General features: G+C 29.2%; 1 protein-coding gene across 1 annotated transcript in view; it reads right to left on the bottom strand.

Moving 5' to 3' along the window:
• The window catches only part of LOC111629819, a 38,765-nt gene that overhangs the window by 2,016 nt on the left and 13,819 nt on the right, over positions 1-22,930 (bottom strand). Inside the window, exons 2-4 of the mRNA XM_023373727.1 lie at positions 21,696-21,793; positions 20,052-20,135; positions 82-175 (exon numbers count right to left, since the gene is read on the bottom strand). Of these exons, the coding sequence (XP_023229495.1) occupies positions 82-175; positions 20,052-20,135; positions 21,696-21,704 (187 nt within the window). The 5' untranslated portion in view covers positions 21,705-21,793. The remainder of the gene's footprint in view (positions 1-81; positions 176-20,051; positions 20,136-21,695; positions 21,794-22,930) is intronic.

The raw sequence follows: 22,930 nt of genomic DNA, 5'->3' as shown, positions 1-22,930 counted from the left end.
CTAATTAATTATTATTTTATCTAAAATTGATTATATATTTATATGTATAGTATTTATTATTTAATTAGATGAAACACTTACATCCTTCCTTCATATCTGATGGCAATTGCATCCATGTGGTGATAGTATTTCCAATTAAAGAAAGTACATAACCCTTGGCCTTTCTGTCATATACCTATATACAGAAATATGAGTATCTTATTCAAATGGTTTTCACATTCATTAGTAAATAATTTTCTATGATAATTTCAGTACTAGAAATAATTTGCTCAAACAAATTTATTCCTATTCATGTTTAACATTTAACAAATGTTTTCCTTAAAACTTTAAAGCTGCTTACAGCTAGTAACACAACAGGACTTTACACTAAACACTAAATTATATTATTTATATGAGGACTATTTGGAAATTAACCTTCAGTATGCTGTGAAAAAAACAAAAATAAAGACAAACTATATTTATTATACACAAAAGTTACATATATATATCTTGGCTACATCTAAATATAAGTTCCACCAGCATTCAGGCATTTGTCAGAACATGACACTATTTTCTGTATCCCCTCAAAGAAGTTTTCCACCTGGGAGTTCAGACATCCACAAATGCCATGCATCAGTTCCTCACTGGATTTGAATTGCTACATCCCCAATCACATTTTCATTTTTGGGAACAAATGAAAGTCACTCAGTGTGAGGTCAGGCTTTAAGGCAGGGTAATCAAATAACTCATATTGAAACTGTTGAAGCAATGCCAATGGAAATGTGTTGTTGTGGACAAGAATCATGCCTAAGGACAATATGCCTCACCTTTGTTCTGAAAAACCTCAAAGAGTGATTCACCTATACCTATAAAGTAATGGAAGTCCCAGGCTCCATAAAATCTGTCAGCAATACTCCCTTACAATCTTAAAAAACTATAGCCATCATCTCTTTGCTGAATGAGTGCTTAAATTTATTGAAATGATGATTCAGAACAAGAGACAAGTCATGTTGACCTCAGGCAATGTTCTTGTCCATGACAATGCACACCCATATGCATTGCTTTGACTGTTACAATATGAGTTGATAATCCCATCTACAACCTCAACCTTGTACTGAGTGACTTTCATTTATTCTCAAAAATAAATGTGTGGTTGGAAATGCAGCAATTTGAATCCAATGAGGAACAGATGCATGGCATTCATGATGGCTGAACTGCCTGGCAGAAAACTTCTTTGATAAGGGGATACAACAAATGGTGCTACATTCTGACAAATGTCTGAATTCTGGCAGAACTTGTCAAAAAGTAGCTAAGATATTTATGTACCATTTTTGTACTGTGTAATAAATATATTCAAAATTTATCTGCCCTTATGAGCACTATATCATTCCTTTGTAGCCAATCTCTTGCTTCTTTTATGCTTTTGTTGAATCGCCTTTCTTCTTTGTTACCTTGTTTCTCATTTTCTGCACAGAACCTTGTCTTCCATCTGATGTAATCCTGCTTAGTGGTATTCATACCCTTTATGAGCAATTCGATATTAGGAATAATGTTCTCAGGAAGTAATGCTGGAGTAGGAGCGAAAAATGGGCTGTATTTCAAAGAATCAATTAATTTTTTAATGCATTAAACGTTGTGCTGGAATAGAGAAAGGTGTTTGTTTATTTTATTTAATTAATTCCAGTAAGCATTTATTTACTAATGGCAACGCCATTAATGGATTCAACAAAAGCATAAAAGAAGCAAGAGATTGGCTAGAAAGGAATGATATATTCAAAATATATACAGTGAAATGCCTCCTTTAATGAACACTCTTGAATAGCAGACACCTCTACTTAATGGATGTTTTTACAATTCTCAGACCCTTCAAATAAAAAATCTATAATATTTACCTCTAAATAGCAAACACACTAAATAACAGATGCCATCATCCATAACCTACCTTACAAAAACACAAAGTCCTGCCTTCAATATTCTGAAAGAATTAATTATGTACGAAATATTTTTAAATGAAAACAAAGAATCAGTTCAAATACTTTTCAGAGGACAATTTTTGACCGTAGGCATTGAATGAAGACTGGCTTAAAAATAAGAATAGGGGAGAAAGGCAGATTGTAAAAAGCTGAACAACATTCTTTATCTGTTAAAGAAGACTAATCCAGTTAAGTTGTCAATCACCATTTATTATCATACACAGTAATGTTATTAAACTTCTGACTTATTGTTAGAATTAAGCTTATGGTATCAAGAAACCATAAACTTTTCTGAAATTATTCATTCATTCGACAAGAACTGTAGTATAGTAGTAACAAAAAAAGCACAGTTTTAGGGTTAAGACAAAAGTGCTTATTTAGTGAAAGTTCAAAGAATGTGTTACGATGGCGATTTGCCTACCATTTTAAAGTGTAGGAAAATATTTGGTATTCTTGCATTTATGATATAATTTACAATCACAACAGTTTTGTGGTGGCTAAAGTAATTTTTAATTAATTAATAAATCATTTATTGAAAAAAGCAAAAATGTTTGAAAAATTACACCTACTCAATAACTACTAAATAGACAAATCACTATATCAATTTTTATTAGTCACTTAGATCATAAATGATGTTATAAATGCAAGAATATTGAATACATTTCTTACCTCCTGAAGTGGCTAGCAAATTGCTTTCATAACTTGACATTCAAACTCTAATCACCTAAATGCTTCTGTTCATAATAACAGTTTCATTTTTCTTTTTGTTACTTGCACTCAGGTCATTTTTAATGAATGAATAATTAATCAATGTTTACGTTTTGTCATAATTTTTATGTTCCATTTAATTAAAGTATCCTATACAATTTGCTATTTAAAATTCATTACATTTCAATCAAAATGTGATTTTTACACCTGAAAAAATAAATAATTTTCCATACATACATATATATACAGTGGAACCTCGGAATACGACCTCAATCTGTTCCTGATGTTTGGACTTATACCGAATTGGACGTATACCAAACCAACCTTTCCCATAATAAGTACAGTGGTACCTCGGTATACGTCTGCTTTAGAATACGTCCTGTTTGGACGAAACAAATTTTGCTCGGTATACAACTTTTGTTCGGTATATGACATAATTCAATTATACGCGCCATCAACGAACAAGTAGCACTATCGGTGTACTAGACCAGACTAGACGTTCGTGGTGCAACGGTTTATAACTTTGTTTAATTTCTTCTGATTTTAATTCATAAGTAAAATTTTATTATTTTTATTAATCATGAATCGCAAAAAGGCAAATGAAAAGCGACAGAAAACTAAAAAAATGACTACAATTACAATGGAACTGATGAGAGATTGTTGAGAAATATGAAGGTGGCATGCGTGTTCGAGATTTTAACTGTTGTTTACCGTATTCCGAGAACGACGATATGGACAATCGCGAAAAATAAAGACATTATTAAATCTGCTAACGTTGCGAAAGGGGTTAAATCAATTTCTAAACAGAGATCGAAGACATTAGATCATGTCGAGAAATTGCTTTTGCTTTGGATAACTGAAAAACAGTGCTGGAGACAGCGTATCGGAAGCAATTATTTGCGAGAAAGCTAAAAAGATACACGCTGATCTCACGAAAAATCAAGCAGGAACTAGCCAGGAAAGCGAGGTGTTTAAAGCCAGCCATTTTTTTTACATGAGAACGGATTAATCATTTTTACATTACTTCTTATGAGAAAGGTTGGTTTGGTATACGTCCAATTCGGTATAAGTCCAAACATCGGAAACGGATTAAGGTCGTATACCGAGTTTCCACTGTAATGTAAAAATGATTAATTCGTTCTCATGTAAAAAAAATGGCCAACTTTAAACACTTCGCTTTTCTGGCTAGTTCCTGCTTGATTGTTTGTGAGATCAGCGTGTATCTTTTTAGCTTTCTCACAAATAATTGCTTCCGATAGGCTGTCTCCAGCACATTGTTTTTCAGTTATCCAAAGCAAAAGCAATTTCTCAACATGATCTAATGTCTTCGATCTCTGTTTAAAAATTGATTTAACTCTTTTCGCAACGTTAGCAAATTTAATAATGTCTTTATTTTTCACGATTGTCGATATCGTCGTTCTCGGAATATGGTATGCAACAGTTAAAATCTCGAACACGCGTGCTACCTTCATATTTCTCAACAATCTCTTTTATCAGTTTCATTGTGATTCTAGTCATTTTTTTTAGTTATCTGTTGCTTTTCATTTGCCTTCTTGCATTTCATGATTAATTAAAATAATAAAATTTTACTTACAAATTAAAATCAGAAGAAATTTAACAAAGTTATAAACCGTTGCACCGCAAACGTCTAGTCTGGTCTAGTACACCGATAGTGCTACTTGTTCATAAATGGCGCGTATAATTGAATTAAGTTGTATACCGAACAAAAGTCGTATACTGAGCAAAATTTGTTTCGTCCAAACAGGACGTATTCTGAATTGGACATATTCTAAAGCAGACGTATACCTGTATTTTAATTATACAGGTAACCCCCATATAACACGGTAGTTACGTTCCAAAAAATTGCCATGTTATGCGAATCCGTGTTATGCAAAACAAAAAACTAGTACGAAAAGGAGGGTTAGGTTCCAAAAATTAAAAAACATGCTACTATATTTTCATAATTAAGGTAAATATCTTTATTAAAATTTTCTTAAGTGATACATATTAATTAATATGTTAAATTAAACAATGATTTCTTTGTCATCACTAAAAGCACTATTAACCGAGAGCGTTTTATTTTTGGCAAGTTATCGTTATCCTCTGAGCATTTTCTGCATTATTTTCAGATTCATGTTTTATCTTTTGCAAAAAGTGTAGTATGTAATTTTAGATTTCTTGCTTCTAGTTAAAAGATCTTTATAAATTTCCTTATATGGTGCAAAGCACTTATGGAACAAGGGGAAAACATCTGGCAACACCAGAAGCAGAAGCATCGAGATCTGGCAAAATTGAAACAATTTTCGCGAAGGACCATGTGTATGGAGACGAGAAAAGAAAATTTACACACTGAAGTACTAATAGTTCACGAAAATTATTATTTTCGTGAACTATTAGTACTTAAGTATGTAAAAATTTATTACATTTCATGTTGTATGAGGATTTTACCCATTTCTCAAACTGTGTCAGAGTGAATCCGTGCTATAAAAATACCGTGTTATACGGAGGATGGTACCAATTCTCGAACCGTGTTAGAGTGAATCCGTGCTATAGAAGTGCCGTGTTAAACGGGGGTTACCTGTATATGCTACACATACTTTTTGGCATTTTCACATTCCTAATGCAAATTTGATGTTTTTGTAATCCACTGTATTTTTCACTTTATAATAACCAGGTTTAAATACAATATGGCTGCTGGCATGTGCTTCCGAATAGCTGACACCTCTAAATAGAGGACAAAGTTCTCAATTGTGATGGTGTCTGCTATTCGGAGGTTATACTGTATATGTATGTACCATTTTTGTCTTTATTCTTGTATTTTTCACTGCCTACTGGAGGTTAATTTCCAAATAGCTCTTGTTTAATTAACTAATAGCCTTATTATAGTCTGAAGAATCCAGCAATCTGACAGATAATTATTAATAATCATAATAATTATAAATACAGTAATAATAAATATCAAATTCAACATAAATATTGTTATCAGCTGCAAAACTAGCCAGTGACATTGCAGAAAGCACCTTACAAATTGTATATTGATGTTCAGGCATCTAGCAGTGGCCCCAATATACTTGCACAAACAGTTCATCCTATAATCTTGTACATGAGATAGTACAGATCCCCAGCAAGCAGCTCCTCTCTATTTGGTCTAACATTTTCTGATGCTTGAAAAAACAGTAGGAGATCTCCTGTATGCAATCTTGTTATTTCTGGTGCAGGAAATTTCCTGATACATGTTAGCTAGGACCTTATTATATGTCACCATCATATATGATCTGTCATCTGGTTGTAAGTGATCTGTGGGTTGTTCTGATGTAAAATAAAGTCTGTTAATTAGGTGTGCAGGGTATCCATTTTGTTTGGCTATATTTGAGATGTATTGAAGTTCTTCTTCCCTATCCCTTGCTGATGAACAATGCTTGTAGGCCCTTCTTATAAAGGTCCTAAAAGTGGCGATCTTATAATTGAAATGATCATATGATCTTGCACGGATGAAGAGCATAGAATATGAGCTTTTATGGAACACCTTCAATAACAATTATCCATGCTGTAAGGTTATGGCTACATCAAGAAAGTGTACTTTAGCATAGCTTTCTTGCTCAACTTACAGAGAGAGGCCATAGGCATTGTCATTGAATGTCCTTATGAATGTCAATAAATTCAGTTTTTGTTCCAAATAACCAAAATATCATTTACATATCTACATAATAATGTCATTAAGAAGAGGTAAGATTTCTGCTTGAGTCACTGTACCATTAATTTGCATAGTGTTCCTGAGATGTGACTACTCATAGGTACCAGTCCTGTGAAAGAAAGTAACATGACCTTCTCTCTATCTATTTAAAAGCAACAATTTAAAGCTATAACTTACAAAACATTTTTATTATTATAATTTATTCTTAAATTTTATCTAACCAAGTATATGTAATTTATTTTCATGTAACATTAATATATTTCTTCAAAAGTTAAAAATAATTCCTAATACTTCTAACATGTCAATGAAAATAAGGTCACTAGTCAAATATGCATATCTCTGTATTAACATAATTCTTTTCATAAGAAAGTAGCAAATTTTAAAAAAAATATTTACAAAAACATTCATTTTCACTTAACCTATAAATTATTTATGTTAAAATAAGTTAAGTTTATACACAAACAAACAATAAAAATTTAAAACATAACATTTTAAATATGCTATTGTTGCTTTGATATGTAACAGAATAGAATAAAAATGTGTAAAAGAATTTCATGTATAATTTTATAAGTTAATGTATATAAAAATTATTTTTTGAGAAGTTATAAAGATTTAAGAAACTAAAAGTGATATCATCTTTAAATATTAAGAAAAATACATTTTTGTTAACAAAAATTATATGAATAACACAGATATCAATAACAGAACCTTAGTTATACATGTATCCATTCCATAAGAATAGATGGAGATCTAGATTTGTTGACAATCAAGTATAGTTATATTGACCTTGACAAAAGTGAAGATGCATGGGGAAGATGGTGCTGAGACCGTGGCTTTAGATAATTTTGAGTAATTAAGCAAAGGGAGAGTTAGAAAGACACAAAACTCTGGTGTGTTTCATCTCCAATTAGCCAATAGTTGAAAATATATTAACATTATATTATTAATATTCATATGTTTTAGACAGTCATCTTCCAGTAAATTAAATATATTCTCATTTAAAAAAGAAAGAAATAAATAATAAAAAAAAAAAGGATAATTTACAATACTAACCATTTCCCACTTTTAAAACTCTATTTGTGAAGAAATTTCTACAAATATTTTGATAAATACGAAATAAAATATTAATAATTTAAAATCTATTTGCTGAGTTTAACTGTATGTCATATATTATTAATATACTTCTATATTGATAAAAATAAAGCTCTAAATTAAACAAATTCAAAACAAATTAAATAATTTTAAACTGATAGAAATCCAGATAGTGTTAAATATTACAGAAATAAGCAGACTAACATCACTAATTTACTTTTTATTTTAGAAAAATAGTTTACAAGGAAGCAATTTTAATTATTATTTTAACTAATAAATACTGTTTTAAAATCAATTTTGCAATCATTTTTACAATTTACCATAAAGTGGTCAACAAGCAGTTATATCATAGCTTACTAGAAAACTCAAACTGCTTGCTACTAAGCAGTGAAGTTTCCTTTTTTTTTTTAAATATGATGCCAAGTTTCATTCATTTCCAAGACCAGTATTTATAAATTAATATATTATTCATTGTAAGTCTTTTTAGATTTCTCTATAAACTTTAAAATATATTCATGTTTTTAAATGTATTTGTAATAAATATACATTAACATAAATAATTATTTTTTATTTATAAAATATGCAGGATACTTTTTGTAATTTATCACAATTCCTTTATTTTGATAAAATGTATTAAAATGATTCTTAATGATTTGAAAATTCTAATAACAATAAAAATTTATTTAATTTTTTCTTGAGTGTTGCAAGTGTAAATTTTTAAACTTTTGTAAACTTTCAAGAATTTTTTACTAGAACTTTTATTGTATCTATAATTATAATATTTCAAATTTATTAAAATAACATTGTTTATTCAAAATGTGTTTTAATCATTCATTTAGAATTATAACAATTTAGTTAAATAAAATTTGATAGCCAAATGTCTAGCTTTCAAACACACCATCTTCTATCTAATGACATTTTGAGCAGAATATAAATCTGTCCTTCTTTTTGAGGTATGCATAAACTAATCATATAGTATCTCAGAAAAATGAGAAAGTGAGAGAAAACAAATTTTATTTTTAAAAAATTAATAAAAAATTACAATTGAGTTTGAATTTGTTAAGAGCTCAAAATATAAGAAATGTATTATTAGAGGACAATGGTTTTAGAACAAGCTTTCCTATCAAAAACCTGCAATCACACCTATCCATACAAAAAATAGATGATAATATTTTATATTCTATATGGAAAGATCTTAATGCAGAGATTAATTCAACATTCAAGATGGTAACCTATTTTGACTGCTCAGTGTTCCCTAGTTTTCATATCAAGCTGAATGGCAACAAGAAGGAAAATCAGTTGTTTATTAGACCTGTTGTTATATTTTAGCAGTTTTACTTTAGCTATTTTGTAAACAGTCTAGTAGATAAAGAGGAGGAAGATCAGGAGAATGCAATTTTATTACAATTATTTTCTAAAAATAGAAATAGAAAAGTCCCCCTCCAAAAACTACTGGTTACTTGAAAGAAGCTATTCCAAGAATAAATGATTCCTGTTTTTGGTCATCAAAAAATGAAAAATTTTAAGATGTTTATTGTATATCTAGTAAGAAAGTAAAAATCTAGTAGATATGTATAAAAATCTAAAGAATATCTATGTAGTAAAAAGGAACAATTGAAAGAAATTAAAAATGTTTCAAAAATATTCAAATGGGCATTTTATACTCATGTCATGCATGTTTTAATTTTAGTTTTTTAATGCAGTGTTGAATCATAAACTATCATAATAAATTAAAAAAATATATCTGTTGTTAACAATAAATGTATCTCAGAATATATGCAAAGTCTGAGTTTTATATCATTTGGGAGAAAAATTTCCACTCTGCAAGTTTCATTCATGGTTGACACCATTTTTAAAACTAATATCACACTGACTTGCACTAGCTCTCCATTTGGTGCTCTCTGGAGTGACACTAGATGCACTGAAATAACAATATGAATGATGCACTGTTTTTAGTTTTTTCAACCTGAACAATTCAGTGCATACTAGTGCACCCTAGTATCTCAACATAAATGCTCTTAAAGATGTCAAAGAGATAGCTAACACTTTGAGATATTTATCTGGTCTAGTCCAGAACCTATTGTGTAAGATACAAGAGAAAATTTGACAATTCAAAAAACAGACCAATTTCAAATTTGTCAAAACAACAGAAGTTGATTTGGGCAAGTTTCTTAGACCATATATTAAAAAAAAAAAAAAAAATCAGGTATACTATTAATAGCAAAATGATGCTAGTTATAATTAGAGCTTCAACTATATAGAATCTAATCAAAACTGAAAAGGATCTGAGCAAATAAAAAAAATCTTTGTTGATATCAATAAAACGGATAAAATTAAATTATATATAGGAAGTATGATACATGCCTTTAATGAGAGAATAAAAAAAACATGCCTCTTAAAAAAAAGGAAATTTATATAACATTGACAGAATTGTTTATTATAAGCAATTACTTATTCTGACATCATCACAATGCCAAGCTGCAATTTTTAATCATATTTTTAATTTATTTAATTTAAAAATATATGCCCTCCACTTCAAATTAGTACTGTAATGTCTTGCCCCTTTACTGTACATCATACTTTCTGTTAGCAATGTAGTTGTGCCAGTCATCTAACTAACTCCTTTCAAGGAAAAATTTTTAAATTAAAATAATGTGACTTCCAGTTTACATTGGAAGTTCATATACAGTTAATTGGGGCCTCCTGCTCCTAAGCTTTCCATATCTGCTCTTCAATTTCATTTATCTGACACCTCAAGATTAAGGAAAGACAAGATGGATGGATGATATTGAGAATTTACAATTTTTTCAAATTGCAGCCCAATAAGAACACTGAAGTTAAATGGAAACTGAGGTATCCAATACAACTTATATAAGTTGTGGAAAAACTACAATAATTTCATTTGAATATCCTTTAGGTTATCTGTATTTGAAAAAAAATTTGACAGCAAGTGAGGGTTTATCTGATGTGACAGATTATATACTGGTTTTGAATTGAAATTATGAAGTCATCAAAGAGCTTTTCCTTTGTCTAAAGTCACTAAGAATGTCTCCAGAAAAGGGAAAAATGCTTTGTGCACCACAAATTCATCTGCAATTGCAAAAATATTCCAAAACCAAAGATACATATGCATACTTTGCAGTGGCGTGCCATCATTTGAAGCGGTGAATGTGCCACTTCCCTTATATTTTCTAAAAAATAAATACATATTAATTTTAATTATATGAAAATAATCGCACAATACTTTATTATAACCGCATTATGTATCTTATTACAAATTTCTATAATACACGTGAAAAAAAATAAGATTGCTATTGTATATTCGAATATTAGTGGCGGAGTGAAAACGCTGTATTGTCAGATTCATGCATGTGCTTTACAGAGCACCAACCTCACCTGGTTTAGCTGGTGGAAGCCTAGGACCTTGGGTGGATGCTTCATGTATACTGCATCCAATTCTATCCAGGACCGGTTCTGGGCTGTTAGCCACCTGCCCGCTAGATATTTGGCCGCCCTCACCCGATTACGTGAATCACAACTAGATTTATAACTTAACCCAACCAATAAGAATTTACTAGTATGTTTTTATGTTAGTTCTGTATAGTTGATAGGAGTTTAAAAAATCCATTAAAATATTTGATATTTTAATTCTGCTCTCCCATCTTATATTACTTATGGATTTCAATGTTAAACCAGCGATATTATGATTTTGTATGTCCCATCTTTAAGGGGATGTAGAAAAAAACATGTATAATTCTTGTACAATGTTAAAAAATGAACTGTTACTTTGACAGCATCATTTACAACTAAATTTAATGAATGAGAGAGATGCATGAGGTACAGAAAAAGATCTAGAATTTATATTCCTTAAATTTATGATTTATGTATCCATTGTCGTAAAAATTTGTCTTTCCACTTTTTTCCCTAGACTACAAATATTCGAGTACAAAGTAACTGGTTTCGGCTTATTTCTACTTAAGAAGTAGTTAAATACAGTAATTAAGAGATTAGGGAATTAGGGACATAAATAAAACCCTGCTGAAAGAGCTGGAATACTACTTAAAAGCCTAACCGAACCAATCTCTACCCGAGTACAGTGGGACTGATTTCTTCGAAATATTAGATGTAATAAAGAGAGACATTTTTCCAGTTCAACGAGAGTGACCAAAAAGTCGTAAATTTTAGAAATTTCCATGGACACTTGGTCCTAAAACGAATTAGTTAGAAAACAAATGACAATTAAGTTTAACATATTTAGATTTTTACAGCTATGGTGAGAAACGTTTAAAATTTACAACAGCCCTGTTGCATCTTTTGAGATATACTGGTGATACGACAAAAGAGGCATTTGACATTAACCAGTATGGGCACCCTCGGGATTTGGCAGCCTGCATGCATGCACACACCACACACCTAGCAGGACCATCTCTGATTCCACTCGTAGGGAGCTATTTGACTAAGTGGTTAAGATTTAAAAAGTAAAGAATATTTTATGTTATTTTTATGTACATTTCTTTACAAAGGTATATTTAATTATAATTATCTTTAAAAGTATATTCGTACAATTGAAGAATATTTTGTACCAGGTATGTATATCTACCACACATTTTATTTCACCAAGTAAGTTTTTATAATTTTATTTTTAATTTTAGCCCTTATATTGTGGCTAGCGATTCAGAATGTAATTGCAATGTGGCGAAACGCCATATTATTGTATACGCGCTAGCCGTAACTCTAGTGTTTAAGATTTTCTTTGTGTTCTTTGTCTTCTCTCTTCTGGATTTTTCCATCCTTCACTTCCTGTTCGTTGGAGGGGGCAACACCGTTACGAGAACGAGGCCAGAAAGGGAGTGTAGGACCCGAGGTGAACGGGGGAACTCATTCTCGAAGTAGACGAGGAAGCGAGCAGACGGACATCTCGGACAAGATTTATTAAGAGAGAAGAGAAGGACAGCGACGAAGTGATCCATCGAGGGAAGAATAGAGAAGATTCCGACCAAGAACTGTTTGAATCGTTGAACTGAATTAGTTTCCCTATCCAACAGGAAGATATCACATCCAATTATTTCGGGTACCCTTTTCTCTAAACTTTCTATACGTTTCCTTACCTATGCTATACTATCATCCTTCCGTAATTTAATCCTAGCTTGTAAGATAGTTATAACCTTAGTAATTAAGTTAGTAGCTGTGTTCTATTGTCGCGAACCTGCCTTCGATGTGTACCACCACGTGCGCAAAGCTTTTGTTTCCGTTATACACGTGTGAGATCGAGTAGGGATTCGAATTACTTAATTTCAATATTACCCCACAACTTTAGTGGGAGCTTATGTAATTTANTGTAAATGCATAAAAATGCAAAAATTGTTTTGTTGGCTCGCCTACTATTTTCAAATGAAATTAGTGTGCGGAATAAGAATGGCTTTGACAATTTAGCTGGCGAAAGACACGAAAAATCGTCGATTCTTTCGTATTTGAAGCAATTTGGAAATCGAAGCGGAATAGAATTTAACATTAGTAAATAATATAAAATAAATATTGAAAATTATAACAAGATAGTTACGGCTAATAGATATATTTAAATTAATAGATGTTATATGTTTTTTTTATCAAAGCAAGAATCGGCATTTAGAGGGCATAGGGAATCTATTGAATCTAATAACAGAAGCAATTATATTGAACTTGTTTATTTATTAATTACGTCAGATAAATAATCTATTAAAAATACATTTAAAGAATTAACTGATTGCCCCTGGAAGCCGGCTTCTTACAGAAACACAGCTTCCCTCTCATCAAATGTCACAGCACACCACTGATACTTTGTCTTTAATCCTCTTTCATTTTCTGTATGGTCAATCCATGTTTGATATTATTAGGCATATCTGTTTGAATCAGTGACTTTATGGTTTATAAATTTCTGATAATCTCTTATCTGTATAATGAAGTAATTTCAAAAACTTTGACAGTTAAGACATATCACATGATAACTGTCATTCAAATAAGCTATAAAATTGTTGCTTTTTTTATTGCTAAAACAATAGCTCTAGTTTGATTGTGCAATATTTCTGTTTGTATAACAGCATTACCTTCTGCTATTTTCCTAATGAAATCAAAACTAAAATGATATTATTACTGATTTACTTTATTTGCTTCAATTTTTAAATTCAGCAATATGGAAATCTACTTTATATTAATTAAAGTATCATTTGCATACAATCTAAATTATTATTTAATAACTTTTGAGTTAGTACTAAATTTTATGTAACATTTTCTAAACAGCAACTGGATGAACAAAAGTAGAATTTTAACATTTTATTAGATGATTTGACAATTACAATCCATTAAGTCTTTACAACATACATCTTCATTGAACAAGTTGGCTGTTGAATGACATTTTTTTTAATTATATTGCTTCATTTTTATTTATTTATCAAATACAGTAATAAAATATATACAAACAAAAAAATTGTATAACAATTGTGTTATTCAAACNAGAGAATTAAACAAGAAAGCTAAAAAAGATACTTTCTAATTATATTCTCATAAATATTATAATTAACTTTGAAATTTTCTTTTCGATAAATAAAATAACCATAAAAAACAATTTGCTGTTATCAGCTGCCATTTTATTTTAATGATACTTGCTGTCATTTGCATCTGACTGAGTGCTCATTTTGCTCTTCTAATTTTACAAAACACAAATAATAATCAAATTTTATGAAAATAAAGCATTTTCCATATTCTGCTTTTACTTTTGCTAGTGAATGTCTGGGTGAATTAAGCATATAATTCTCTAAAGTGAAAAGAGCCAAGCAATTGATTCTTGACTCTATGTCATTGAGCATTAATCTATAATTTTTTCTGCATTTATTTTAACATTTATTATTATTATGATGTTGGTGGAGTGTATCCAACATGATATTTACTAGTGCCTAATGTTATTTTGGACCAAAGTCATGGCATAACTACTGCAAAAATGTTTATTTATTCCTTGTGTGTATATCTGTGTTTAAGAAAATCCTGACTATATGACATGTTTAGTATGATAGCCTTCTGTAGTGTGATTATTTAATAAATAAAGAGAAATAAAGCAAAATGATATAATAAAAATGTTTTTTTATTAGGTAGCTATTTATATCTTTGACATGAAGTTTAGGAGGTTTCCTTTATATTGTTTTTTCATTTCACTTATTTCAGAATTACATCTAAAATGAAATGTTTGAAAGGATACCTCTTAACTGCATACTAGTAAGTATTGTGTTTCAAAGAATGCTCTGAAGGCATGGAATATACAGTGGGCAGATTATAAACCACTGTAGATTATTCTCTTGAAATTACAATAGTTATTATGAACAATCCTGATAATATACTAAATAAGAGACATGGCCAAAATCCAAAAACATTTTAAATGAAGATAGTGTATAAATTTCTTTACATAGCATCTTGTGTGTTTGAGATTTTATGTGCTGTTAAATTTCTGTGATGTTTAATTTTCTATTTTATTTATTTTTATTTTCATTTTACTTTTTTAGCTTAGTTCTGTTAAAATTCCCATAATTATTCAAAATTCTTAAAATACAAATATGGAATTTAATTTTAAATACTAACAAAGCACTCTTTGTTTCAAATCCATTTTACATTTCTTATTTTTTAAAATAGATATTTGATCTGATGATGAGATATTTGAATTCAAATAATTTAATCCCAGCTAATCAACAACTTCTATAATTTATTTAGCATTGTTTTTGACTTGTTGATGAGAAACAATTTGACATCTATAAAAGCTTATCATTTATGATATAATAAAAACTTTTTTCTGCACATTCCATTGAAATTTTTATATTATATATGAGTATTATTTTATAAATCCAAACATTTTCAATGAGTAAATAAACTTTCGGTTATTTGCAAAAAGCAATAAAATAACAAAAGAAATATTTTTTCTTTTTTATCATCTTATTGTCATTATTTTTATACAACTAAAAAAACATGATAAATGCATTATAATTTGTAATTATTTCTATAAAATTAGAATTACCATATTTTTGTGCATATAATTCATGGATTAACAGCATTTAAAAGACAGTTTGAAATGAGTAAGGATTATATGCTGATTTCAAAATACCTAAGGAGGCAGCTATTATTTCATAGGCATAGGTATAGGACCCTTGACCTGTCCGTGTGGGACAGGTTCTGCAAAGAGGTTTTATTTTTGTTTCTGCAAAGTCTACACCATGATGGATTACATACATTAAAATACAGTAAATTAAATCTTATTGATTTATTCATAATATCTCTTAAAACTAAATTTAAAAATATCAATAATTAGAAAGAAATACTTATTAAATGGACTAAAAAAAGCATTTATTAAAAAATGTGTTATAATTTTACACTAAATTATTTTTAATACTGTTTTTACTGATAGTGAATGTCTTTTATAAATATGATAATTAATAACAAGTCAATTTACAAACTCTAAAATTTCAAAAAATTAAAAATCTGAAGAAACTGTTGTCTTTCTTTCCATCATATTCAAATAGTGTCAGCCATTTTAATTAAAATTATATACATATATATTTTTTAATTTGCTTATCATCAGTGAACATGTTAACTGTTTTACATAATTTTGCAGAGGTGTAGCCTCTAATAAAAGGTCATCTCTGCAAAGAAAGACTGTTTTTGTTTCTGGTGATTGGATGTGACAGAAGGGAAGACAGCTTAGTTTCTTCAAATTTTTAATTTTTTAAAAAATACCATCAGCCATTTTAATTGAAATTATCTAAAATTTCATTTCATTTTGCCTTTATATTTATTGTTTCTTATCTATAATATACAGTGGGTGATTGGTTAAAGAACATAATCTGTTCCAAGACTTTGTTTGCTATCCGAATTGTTCATTAACCGATTATCAATTTACCATAGGTTTTTATGGGGATTTGATTAATTCGTTCTGGAAACTCCAAAAAATAAAAATATATATACTTTCTTACTACATTTATTTATATGTAATAATAATAAAAATACATATATACACAGTCTTGAATTTTTATTAGTCATGTTTTTTCTGTTTGTGAGGGTTAAAGAATCTGTTTAATGTCGATTGCTTTTCTCTCTTCTTCAGGATTTTTCATCCTGAAGAAGAGAGAAAAGCAATTGACATTAGCCAGATTATTTTTCAGAAGTAATTAATAGCATTGTAATTGTAGAGATCCCCAAACCTATTAATCTCAACCTGGTTTGGATGCCATTCTAAGACCATTGTTCTGACATTCTCCCACTTCTTCAAAAGATCTTTAACAGCAGATATAGCATTAATCCTCTTTTTCAGAAAGAAACTGGAGGTAATGGATGGCCACCATCGGTTAGACGAAATCTGGCCGTCTTTTTCCATCCATTTACATCTCCACAAAGACTGTCTTTATCAGAAGGCTGTAAACGTGAATTAGTTAAGTCCACGACCACGTTTTAAACTAAAACAACATTTATTTACAACAATCCTCGAGTACACTTGAAAGAGAGCTACACGTGCTCATGGCAGCGATCACCCGACAAGAAGAAGAAGCAACAATACCCAGAATTCTCTCTCTGGGAAAAACCCAGTTCCCGTTTTTCTATCCGGGATTCCCGGGAAACTCGTAGAGGAGTGGCGCCATCTCACCAGTCCGTGATTTGTCGCCGCAAAACATATCTCACCAAGTTGCTTTATGTTCTTCATTCAAGTTCTTGGCGTTCTTCTGTCATCAGATCCGTTTCAGGTTCCATTTTGAGCTCTTCAATGTTCTTTATTTCTCAGATGTGATTTTTTGTTACTCCTTTAGCTGCTTGAGTCTTCTTGATTATACTGTATCTTTCTTAGATAACATTGAACACCTGTTCAAGCCATACTGCCCAGCAACATCAGACATCTGCTCACTCTCTACCTTTGCTATTATACTCTAACCTTTCAAAAATAAAAACTGACGCAAAACATAATGAGTGACCACCTGACAGTCTCTTGAATACTATAAAAAAAATTGTTTGTGTCAGAAAAATAAAAGGCTGGAATTACAAGGGAGAGTTTCAAAGTTCGGAGGAATACTATCCAATCAGTATATACTGGGTTGAATGTCGATGTCTCCCATGGTTTGAGAAGTTTTGAATTATTGTCTGAAGACAAGGAAAGACCAATTGGTATTCATTATTTTATGTCACTTCTTCTTGTGTTTGTTCTGTGAGGTATTCATTGTCCAAACATAAAAATCTTTCGCAAAAGTGTTCATTATCCGATTTGTTTATAGTCTGAACTGTTTGTTAACTGATCACCCACTGTATAATACTGTACGATAAACTTGTTATAATAATTTTTTAATTAAAAATAGTAAGTTATTTATTATTAATCAAAATAATTGACTACATATTCTTTATTTCAATTCAAATAATCTACTAAAAGATATTCAGATTATTTTAATAAATTTCAACATTTTCAACTTTTCATAAGACCATCATTGGAAATTCCAAATAGTTATAAAATTACTAATATTTGATTTATATATCACACTAACCTTATAATGCTTTGCAGTTATTTTGTAATGTATCACAAATATTTTTGGTCCACCCTAGGACCTTCTTCAGATGGAGTTCGTAGGTGTGGCAGGTTATGTATGATCCAGCATTATAACACACATACATACATACATACAGTACATATATATACATACATACATACATACATACATACATACATACAAGACATTGGCCATACACAAAGTGTTTAGCCAGCGAAAAAAAGGGTAAGGGAAAGGAGAGGGGAAGGAGGGAGAGGAGATAGACAGTAGAAAAAGGTAGGATTCCTCTGAACAGCATACATATGGCTACAGTACTCTCTATATTTGATGTTGTCATGCAGTTTTAGGCTGCAAGGCTGTAGTCCCCCAAAGGGTCTAAAAGTAAACCTGAGTATAGTGAACACCAATAATTGAGTGACACCACAAATAGCTAAGTGTAAAAGTTAGTGCCAAGTGGCTGCTAGTAGGAAGACTTATATCTACTTAATACTAATAAAACTGAATGTGATCACGAATCTTAATACTACTTAACAGCTAGACAGACAGTGTGAAAAGGAAACGAACACAATGACAAACTAGATGAGATGAATGGACTGGCATAGAAAATGGGCAAGATCCCAAATTTTTTTTTTGGTTTTATTATTATTGTTTTATTTTTTATTTATTTATTTATTTTTTATTTTATTTTTTTTTAAACATTAACTTATTTACTAACTAAACTAACCTACCATAACCTAGGACGAACCTAACCAGAGGACTAAAGCTAACAAACCCTAATCTAATTTAACCTAACCTATCATATCCTAATTGGAAACCAAGCTAAGAGCTAAGAGTCCCTAATCTAACTTACAATTAGGACTAACCGAATTTAGACTGAAAGAGAAGACAGAAAAAAGAATTAAAATACAAAGTTAAAAAGCAGCTATATACTGACAGTTGAAACAAAGCCGGCATTATAACAGCCAACACAAGCACACATCATTAGGAATTTAAAATTTAAAAAGGAAATTCAAAAAAAGAATTAGAACACATTGGAAACAGAATAGAATGGAAATCACACCAGGAAAGGTTTTCTCTAGAACTCCACCTGAAGAAGGTCCTAGGGTGGACCAAAAACATTTGTGATAGGTTACAAAATAACTGCAAAGCATTATAAGCTTAATGTGATATATTTATCAATGCTTTTATCAATGATTTTAATATTTGACTTATTTTTTCAGATAGAAAATAATAATTTAACATACTTAGCACATNAACAAAACAAATTAAATTAAAGAATATGTGCATATGTACGCGAGAAATAAATGCAAACTAAAAAATTAAAGAAAATGTATAGTTTTATTAAAAATAAATATGGATACATGTTTCTACAACCCCTTGTAATAGGGAAGTAATTCCCAATAGACAATAAAATGTTGATGATGTTGATGTTGATAAATTCATATCAGCTACAAAATATTTATTCAGATTTAAAAAAAAAAATGACACCTCAAAACTCATTTAAGTTTATTCCTCACACAAAATAATTTGATTCTTGGTCAATTATCTATTTTTTGAAATATTTTATTTTTCATACAGTGTAACTTAACCTCACCAGTACTGTATAATTTCCAATATATCTTCAACTAGTAATGTTGCTGTCAAGAAAGAATACATTTTATCAACAACATTGAATTAAATATTTTCTTCATTTTACCTCTTTATTTATACATGTTCAATAGTTTGAAGAATAACATTACTACAATAATATATTGACAAAATTATAAGATGGAAAAAATTTATATGACAGAGTAAGAGATAAAACAAATTACTTCTTAAGTGATCTCTATTAAATTCAGCATTAAATTATTTGTAGTAGTAGGAAAAAACTAAATTCAGGATGAAAAACCAATGCAAAATTAATATAAAATTTAAAAAGTTGAATGAAACTAGTAAATTTATTAAAAAAAATTGAAAATGAATGTATATTCACAAAAAATATATAAATATTAATTCTTTCAAATGTGAAATTTCTTTAATTATTGTTATTATATTTCACTATATTAATTTAAATTAAAATCAAACCTTTTTAATATAAGGTGAAGACAGTTTCCAATTTTCTGTACACTCCTTTCTTTGGATATTAAATACTTCAACATAGTCACCATTCTGTAAATATTAATAATTTTTTTAACATTTTTAATATATATATAATGGTATTGAAGAGAAATTTTAATATAATTAAATTTGTAATTTCTGCTGCAAGATCTTTACATCTTTATTTATCCTCTAATCAAATTAAATGACTGATTTATGTTTATGGTAATTAGGATAACTATATTACCAAATAGTTGTAAGCTTTTAAACAAATTTAAATTTTACTGGCAAGAAGTTGAGTCAGAGAAGTTGAATAAGTTTTTAAAGTTTTTTAGAAGTCTGCAGCTTTTTAAAAAGATCAAATTAATAATGATACCAAATCCAGTTGATGAAAAATAGAACAGCTACTACAATTTTTAATAAAATTTCTTAAATAGTAATTTCAATGTTTTAATGTAATTCTTTTCCTTTTTATCATTTACTTATAGCAAATATAATCTGAAGATTATATACATTTTTACTCAAGTCATCTTTTAGTCTGAACATACATAAATATATGAAATTGACTGGTCTATAAGCTTTGATTAAAAATTTAAACTATAAATTGAAAAGATTAAAATGAATTTAAATAAATAAAAGATTCATAAATCACTTAATAATATATTTATAAACTGAAATATAAATGAAGTAATAGAATAATATGTAATCTTAAATCTATTTATCTTATTAACTTATAAAATCATATTACATATTGTATAAAGAAATAAATATCTTTAGATAGCTTAATAAAATGTAAGATTAATTGAAATAAAATATATCATCATCATTAAGGTGTTGAAATGTTTTCCTTTCTCATTTTCTACATATCTCAATTTTAAAAAAACTTGCAATTTATGGTACTGTTGAAATAATTAATCCAAAGCTTACAATGCCAGCTTAGAGACTCATCCATTAATGAAATTAACTAAATTCCTCTTAACCAAAAACAGTTATGCACCACCACATATTAATCTATAAGCCATTAAGTAGTTTGTAAAAAATTTAAATAAGTATTCTGTTGCAGGCTACAACAGATTTCTGATGAAAAACAGTTTTTCTTATTGGAATAGTTTATTGATATAACAACAACAATCAGTGCTGAATTAACACATCTGTAGGCACTATGCACTAACTCATTTTGCAGCTCCTTGAATTTTCCATTTAATATTGTAAATGGAATTTAACAGACCTATACAAGTATTTTTTTGCCTGCTCACTTTTAATCCAAATTAATTTGTCTCTATACATTAATATAACAACTAACTAAAGGATAGTCTGATCAAATCTGGCTTTTGATTTTAGGTAACTTTTGTAGATCAGATTTGTTTGTAGTTATATATACCAGTACATATAAATATTTCTTTTTGAAGTTCTTTAAGTTCCATATCTCAACCAAACTCTTTGTTTTCTCATAAGATGTTAATGATGCTTTATAATGGCAACAATTACGACGACAATAATGTGTTTAAAATACATTTTTACATAAAAACTATTTTTGTTAAATGCCAACATAAAATAATTGAAATTTTGGGATCAGTAATAAGCATACATTCAACAGTTTTGACACCAATGATAAAACGTATCAGTACTGACCTGACCCATTCTGCAAAATGTATGACTTTCCAAGAGAGTTTGTATTGCCGTGGCTCTTCAAAAAATTTGTGTTGGAAAATATTGGATTTCCCGATTCACTAAAATAAAAATGCAGTAAATTTTATTTACTTTATTTATTTAGATAGATATCCAAGAATAAAATTAATGCCATTATCTAATCATATTTATAAACTTTTATTTTACAGAAAGTTTAATGGAATAAAAAATCAATTTAAATACATTCGACGGATGAGAGAACGCTACATAAAGTATTTTTCCAACAGTTTAAAAATACAGCTTCAAAAATCAATACATATTTATAGACATACAGAGTCGCACGTCACTTGCACATCAATAAAGAATTTTAAATCAATCAATTTTGCATTCTTGAATGAATTATGTAAGTTATTATATAAAGTTTAATGCAAAATAAGCTCTTATCTGTATTTTTTTTTTTTAGCTTTATAACTTGCATACAATAAAACTTTGAATTATATTCTTGTAACATAAATATAATTGAGGTGTTTGTGTGTAGAATAAAGTGATGAGAAGTTAATTGATGAAGATACCTGTTAATATGCTTTTTTTTAGCTCAAATTACCATATATTATTTTTTTATTCTTACATTAGACATATGAATATAAAAAAAAAATCATGAATATGATTAATTTAATTTCACACGACATGGAACTAAATCTAGTCTTGTCTTGGGGCTTAAGTTACATAGACTATTGCGCCCCGTGGTGGTAATTAAATCTAAATTTTTTAAAAGGGCAGCACACCCTAAAAATCGATACTTGGAAGCGATTACTGACGATTTTTTTTTAACGAACACGTTAATAAATTTAATTTATTATTTACCTGAAAGGTTTTACGAAACATTATTTAATGTATTCGAGTAGAGACGAAGAAAAGATTTGCGAATTACTTTGAAATAAACAAACTCTTCGTCGTCTGCTACGACTCTTCCGAAATTCATTCTATTAACACATCACCTGGTGTCCGTAATTGAAATTAAAATTTTGTTGGAAGCGAGAGCGACGCTCCAGGCGTCCGTTCGGAAACTTCTCCGAAACAAGAATGATTTTTTTATTAATCGGCGACGTTCGAAGAAATATAAAAATATCGAATATCGATCTAATTGTCTCAAACATGTTTAAAATTTTAAATATATTTACTATATGATATAAAAAATATAATATAATATAATAATACACAACAATAATATATGATAA

Source organism: Centruroides sculpturatus, unplaced genomic scaffold, assembly GCF_000671375.1.
Source record: "Centruroides sculpturatus isolate CEXI.00-Female unplaced genomic scaffold, Cexi_2.0 scaffold600, whole genome shotgun sequence".
In the NCBI taxonomy this organism is placed as follows: Eukaryota; Metazoa; Arthropoda; class Arachnida; order Scorpiones; family Buthidae; genus Centruroides; species Centruroides sculpturatus.
The sequence above is the reverse complement of the archived record's forward strand: the minus strand, read 5'-3'. Positions and strand labels throughout refer to the sequence as shown.